Source organism: Ochotona princeps, chromosome X, assembly GCF_030435755.1.
Source record: "Ochotona princeps isolate mOchPri1 chromosome X, mOchPri1.hap1, whole genome shotgun sequence".
In the NCBI taxonomy this organism is placed as follows: Eukaryota; Metazoa; Chordata; class Mammalia; order Lagomorpha; family Ochotonidae; genus Ochotona; species Ochotona princeps.
In genome coordinates, this window is record NC_080865.1 from 60,554,618 (window position 1) to 60,561,604 (window position 6,987).

The window sequence follows — 6,987 nt, forward strand, 5'->3', positions numbered from 1 at the left end:
TAGCAAACACAATGATGTGATAAAATCACAGTAAGATCTCCAGAGAAACAACCTTTTGCTTGGAAGATATCCTGATTATAGACTGTATCTGGAAATGAAAAGTACTGAAAGGCTATAATGAAATGCCAGGCTTGAGCAAAAAGAAAATACCTTCAACTTTAAGAACATGACTGAATTCTCTTAATGAAACAGAACATGTGAATCATTCAGTGACAGAAATAAACTGAGGTATAGTCAGGTTCAGGGGGTTTTTACATCTGAAAAGTCAGTTTAGGTTGAGGAACAAAAGTCTTCAAAACTTTGAATGATGAGAGGATCTTTCTGTTTCTCTGCATGGAGGAGGGAGGGTAACATTTGGCCAATTCCTCCTGAAAAGCAAAATTACAGAATTAAAAAGCATGAACACAACACCGCAATGGAAGATAGAAGAGAGTAGAGTGGCTATGTGTACCTTGAGCAATAGCAGCCATCCTCAGATCCACAGGCCAGCGTAGTTTCCATGGAAATTAAAAAAGTGAGGCCCCCCAGCCACAAAGAGCTTCATTTCTGGCCAGTTGTAGCAGTGGGTGTACAGGGAAATTGGCAGTTGGTTCAAACCTAGAGTCTGGTCTGCCCAGATGGTATCCTGGCTGATCCAGCCCCTGCTACAGGTGAACTTGAGCATTCTCCTCCCGGACCCTGCAGAAGAGTCCTGGCCGACCTCAGGGCTGTGCTCTAGGAACTTCTGGGCACGGATGTCATAGAAGAGCAGGGAGCCATGGAATGTTCCCAAGGTGATAATGTGCTGGTAGAAGCTCAGTGAAGACACACTGTCGCAAAATGTCCTGCAGTTCAGCAGCCGTAAGTTATCCTCGGGCTTGCGTGGATCTAGGAAATAGACATAGGTACTGGAAGCCACAGCATACAGGGAGAACTCATCGCAGTAGGTCATGCATGCATTTGCTCCAAAGTAGGGCAATCTGAAGGAGAACAGCCTGGACAGGTTGCTCTGAGGTTTCCAGAGGCGGAAGTAGCCATCCAAGCAAAATGATCCCAGCTCCTGGTTTCTGCTGCTGAAAGCCAGGGCACAGACGTGGTGGTGACTGGGAAGAGGGCTGTATGTGGAGATATCTACGACATCTGCTGGATGGATGTGGCCATACACAGGGAGGCTCCTGTTATTGTTCCAAGCAATGTTATCATGGAAAAGTTCAGGGTCCAAATGCCATAAACCCAGGGTGCCATCATGGGAACCGCTCACTACCACACTGTCACTCACCCAGGCAATGGCATAGATTCCACCCTTGTGGCCTTGGATGTCACCCAGGCACACAGGGTCCATGGTGGGCAGCTGGTACACGGCCAGGCTATTGGGGTTCTCCCCTCCTGTGGCCAGAAGTGTCTTGGAGGGATTCAGCTCAATGGCTTGGATACCAGAGCCAGGCAGGCTCCCGGCTGGTGCAGGCTCTCTGTCCACCATGAGGGGGCAGTGTGTGATCTGGCCCGAGTGCACATCCAGCCTGAACAGCTTGTTGCACTTGGTGCCACAAACCACCTCCCTGCTATTCAGCCACTGTGAGGCAAACACTTTGTCCAGGGTGCCCAGGTCCAGTTGGTGCTCCCTCAACATTTGGGGCAGACTCCGCGCTGCGAGGCTGTTCAGCTGACTTTCAAAACCCCGTAATGCCCTGTGTCCCTTGGCACACACCCTGCGGTCCTGCAGATAGTGCACCAGGGAGCGACCTGTAGCTGGCCCCCTCTCTGGCAGGCCCTTTCTGGTTTCCATAGACAAATCCTTTAAAGAAGAGCTAGTGGCAGCAGTTTCGATCTCAGAGCTTTCTGGTTGCAGCTGCTTGTTTGCTACAAGGCCTTGGTTAGCAGCGAGCAAGGAGCAGCATAAGCCTGGGAGTCAGCGTTGATGTTTCCTTGGGTGGAGTGGCAAAGGAGATGTCTACACTGAGCCTGTGGCTGTTCTGTTTTGTCCAGGGCAGAGTCAGGGCAAGTGGCTGCTCTGTCTTAGCCTGGTGTGCAGGTTTTCAAGAGTGTGGAAGCTGAATGACCTTTAGGGATGGTTGGTTGAGATTCTAAGATGACAGAGGTGTCCTGAGAAGCTGCTCAGCCCTGGGCCTCAGGCTCTGCAGGAGGTAGCAGAGCCCTCTGCTGGAGGCACCAATGGAGAAGAGTTGTGACTCGGCCCAAGTAGAGAATGGCTGAAATCGCAGCCAATGGCAGAGTGGCTGTGGCAGCCGGATGGGAGGACCCCACGGGGTGATGGGTATGAATGGGCCCTTGTGCTATGGGTTGGGACAGTTGGAGGGGCTGGCAGAGCCTGCTGCCATGCGGTGGAGTTTAACATAAGCAGGCCTGGAGTGCAGGGTGGGGAATGGAGTCTCAGGAGTTGGTTTCCAGACAGCAGGAGCACAGGGGCCTGGGAATGAAACATAAGCAGTTATTGGGTCTGAGTATGTCTTGCCATGCTTGGGAGACTCCTCTCCACTCAGTTCTCTTCCTCAATGCCACAGACAGTCTTAACATTCTTTGTTTAATTAAGTATTTGATAGTCATAGAGACAGAGCCAGATGGGCAGGTTAACTGCTCAAATGACTGGAGGCCTTAGGGAGGCAGGATGCTGCAAAGCCAGCTGGGCCTCTAACTGAAGTCTTCCATGGCATTTTGGAAGCTTTGGAACAGCTGCAAAGAGGAGCACTGCTTACAGGGTTTTCTGGTGTTGCAAGCAGAGTATTTATGTGCTGTTCCACAATGTCTGGACCCTGGCTTTGCCTCTCTCTGTATCTTAAGGAGCTTCCAACCAATAGTGGAGGTCTCTGAGCTCCTGTGCCAGAACCCGTGGAAGGGTTATTCCACATGCAGAGCCTGGTAACAAGTCCTGCCTATGGTGGGGTTCAGGATGCCTTAATTGGCTGCAGCCCTTACAACCTGGTGGGCTGCAATGATGGACAGAAGTGGGAGGAGAGAAAGCAGGGTTTCCTTGACTGCTCTGCCTGTCCTTGACTCCCAGAGCCCAGGGGAAGTAGAGTAGAGCAATCCAGGGTGGGGAGTACCTCCCTCCAACGTATGGGTAGCAGCCTTTCCTTCCCAGATGTGTGGGTGCCAAGGAACAGAATCTTGCCCCATGGAACATATTTTCACAGAAGCCATAAGGGACTTTCCAGAAGGAGACAAGCACATAGGCACAGTGGTGAGAAGGCAGAATTTCAGAGAATAGACAATGGGCTTAGACTCTGGTGTGGTCTAAAGTTCGAACATCCTCCGTTTTCAGCCTGGACCCAGCATGCTCTCCCAGCCATGCTCTGGGAATTTCATTACAGATTGATACACAGAGACTCCAGCCCACCTCTGAGAATGGCCAGCTCCTACCAATGCTTCACATTTCCCCCGCCTATGGTATAAAACCATGTTTGCTTATTTAGCTGGTAGAAGGAGGAAAGTGAATTTACTTGTTTCTGTGTCATAGAGGAGGCCACCTCAGTGTTATAGTTGCTCATCTCTGCCTCTGGCTCCCTTTCCTCTCGCTGAGTCTCTGTCGATAAACTCCCAAGCAAGTTTTTGTTTTGCAAGCTTCATCTCATGGCACAGTTTCCATGCACAAATCATGGTTTCTTCCTACCACCTGAGTCAACCACCTGTATTCCAGGTGGGCCAAGGGTTTACAGCATTTCATTTTAAAATTTCTTTATGCTTGTGGAAAATACAGACTCATAGAGATGAACACATCTGGCCTCTGCTGCTTCACTCTGCAGATTCTTACAACACCTTAATTTGTAGAACATAAGCCAGGAAAATAAAAGCCCTTCCAGTTATCTTACGCTGGCATAGGATTTCAACAACTTGGGCTGTAATCTACTATATTCCAAGACCTTATGCAGGGAGCTGAATCAGAAGGGGAGCTGCAGGGACAGAGATCAACTACCAAATGTAATGTTGACTCTTGAAGGCATTGAGCCAATTAGCTTTTCTCCATCTTTCACATTACCTTTGTGTGTGTGTGTTTAAGGAAAGGAATGCATTTATTAATCAAGCCATTCCTGTGACATAAATTGATATCTGCAATTTTGGGGAAAAGCTTCCTCTAAACATCATTCTAGCATTAATGAGGGAAAACTCTACTATTTCTAGTTTAGAATGATTTTAGTAAAACAACAACAAATGCCTCACACTCTGCTCCACTCCACCCCACCCCAGCTCTTGTACAGACAGTTGCCTAGTCTTTACAGCCTTGAACTCACCCGGCTTAAACAGGTTAACATGTGAGCCCTCAAGTACACAGCCAAGGAAACAGAGATTTGCTTTTAATATATGCTGAATGGCCTGCTGAGAATTATTTCTGATCACTCAGCAACTCTGACCCACAAATATCTAGTGTTGTAATGCTTGGTCAAAGAAAGGCTAGGGTGTTAGTAGGGAGTCGCCAAGATTTCATCTAGCTGTGTCTCAGGAAGGAGCTCTTTCACTGCTGGGTCCTTTTCTTCACTGAAAATGGCCTTTTCTTCATATAATGTGTTAGGACATCCCTGTTACTATGAGGAGGTACCTGAGACAGAGCACTTTATAATGAATAGAGGATTGCTTACCTCCCAGTTCAGGATGCTCACACGTATGCCTCTGGAAGTGACTCAGCACTGGGGAAGGTCCCCTTCACAATGGAATGGGGTGGAGGGTGACATCGGGTGTGCTCAAAAGGTCATCTTCCGTGTTCAGCTCTGACCAGGGAGGCTCTCCCTGCCATCCACTGGGAATTTCCTTAAAGAGTGCTTCATGGAACCCAGAGCCCGCTGCGGAGAGTGGTCAGCTGCTCCCAATGCTGCAATCTCTCCCAGTATTTGACAGAAAACTTACTGATTATTGAGTTAGTGAAGACAGGAGAGTGATTTCATACATTAAATCCTGAATTTGTCTCTTTGCTTTAAGTTTTTGTAGAGACGGGTTATACGGTAGAATCATTTTAAAGTTTGTGATGATTCTCCAAACTGAGTTCCATAATGGTCATGCAAGTTTGTATTTTCACAGGAAGTGGATTAGGGCTCTTTTTCACATACGTTTCATCAATTGTATTTCTGAGTGTATAGTCCTTTATTAAAAAATGGACTTGTATGTTTTTAATGTTTAAAAATTTACTTGTTAAAGAATAATCTTGGCTACTCAGTGAAATAAAATGAGGTCAATATTCTGGAGAAAGTGTCTGGTGAATGTACTTTAGCAAAGTGGAAGTCAATAAGGAAGCTTGAGCACTCCTGAGGGATGTTATTTTAATGCCTACTGAATGGGTGCCTCGAGATATTTTCTGCTAACTTCCAGCTGTGAACTCACAAATACTGTGCAACTGAATTGTGTATCAGTGCAAGGGCACTGTGTTTGCAGGTGTTTCCCATGAATGTTCAGTCCAGTCTTGGGAAGTTAGCCTCTTAACACTGCTAGGTTCATTTTGAACAGCAAATGTTGTTCCCTTCCTATGCTGTTTTAAACCACACTTGTTATGCTAAGGAAATCCCTGAGGAAGGGTATTTCATAAAGAAAATAAGTCTATTTAACTGTCAATTGTGGATCTAATGGCAAGAATCTGTGATGAGGGCTGGCACCCACTTATCAGGTTGATTGACCGTACCACCCTGCCCTTCCTTCCTCCTTTCATGCTATTCAAGTTAAATGATTGCAAGAAACTGGTTCTGGAGTCTTCTCAGGTGCTCCCAGTCCCTCCCACCTCTGGTGCCATTCAAGTTAATTGCCAGAGAGGAAATGACTGCAGAAGCTCTGCACACCTGGCCTTCCTGCTTCCTATTGTGCTAGGTTAGTTTAATTCAGTACAGGGAAACTTTGGGCTTTGGCAGCTCCCTTCTTGCCTATTGGAATTAGTTACTTGAATGTGTGGCAGCTTTGTCCTGTATGGCTTTCAATCTGCTTGGAGGTTGAGTGCTTAAAACCCCTAATTCTGCCACTGGGTGCAGTAGCTCCTGGAGTGCAGTAGGAGCTGCTGTCTGCCATGTTTGGGCAGCAAATACTCCTCCTAACATCCTGCACTTGTGTCCAGTGTGATTTCTCTCTCACTCCACAACCACTCTAGAATTGGGTCAATTGTAGATTCAGATCCCTTGTCTATGCCACGTGTTGGAGGTTACAAGGTGGCAAATCGTTATACAGGGAGAGATCACATGAATAGGAAGCTAGAGAGAAACTGTGGCCGCAGCTGTACTCCACAGGTCTCTTCAATAGGTGATTGTATCCATTGTGATGGTGATTTACAATATTGAATAATGTGGGCTGGCCAGAAGATACATTCATGCACTGATTTTTTTGCTTTGGGCTCATATTGCATCTGGAGAACCAAGGTAATGTGAAATAAATATGAATTTATAATTGTAAATGACTATATTTGAATCCTAGTTGTACTATTTGCTTACTAAGTAATCATGAATATTTTGCATATTGTCTGTAAGCTTGATCTTCAAAACTGCTGTGGAAACATGAAATTAAAAATATTTTGGTTCAAAAAAATGAAATGTAGTTTTTCATGACATACACTTTAATTTGACTTTGAAGTTTTTACTTACTTGAATTTCAACTATTTAGCTACCTAATTGTATGAGCAGCCAAAGAGACCTATGTGAAATACTCAGAACCTGGAATTAGGAATTGGAACTGGAGTTGAGCTGGGAACTCTGATGTGGAATGTGGACATCTGAAATGGTGCCTTAACCACTGAGCCAAACACAGACCTGCATTTTATGAATTTCTGAAGATGCTTCATGTTATTACTTTTTGTATCAGCCTCTACAATACATACTCATTAGTATTAGATCTGCTCCTCTCAATATCTCACTTTTGTAAGGACATTTATGCATTTTTGGTATATGATTATTATTATGGCAATATATGTGATTATGGGAATGACTGAAAATCCACCAACCAAGGATGAACACTATTTGATATGTAAGTATATTTCAGTGCTCTCAAACAGCACATTTGAAACAAAGTCAACAAAAATAATTAACC

General features: G+C 45.7%; 1 protein-coding gene across 1 annotated transcript; it reads right to left on the reverse strand.

The window, feature by feature from the left end:
- Positions 1–243: 243 nt before the first annotated feature.
- LOC101522507 (DDB1- and CUL4-associated factor 12-like protein 2) lies at positions 244–1,765 on the reverse strand. Its single transcript, XM_058659132.1, has 2 exons — positions 452–1,765; positions 244–368 (listed from the first exon to the last, which is right to left on the reverse strand). Exon 1 carries the CDS (start codon positions 1,763–1,765, stop codon positions 473–475), a length of 1,293 nt encoding a protein of 430 aa, XP_058515115.1. The 3' UTR covers positions 244–368; positions 452–472.
- Positions 1,766–6,987: the final 5,222 nt, after the last annotated feature.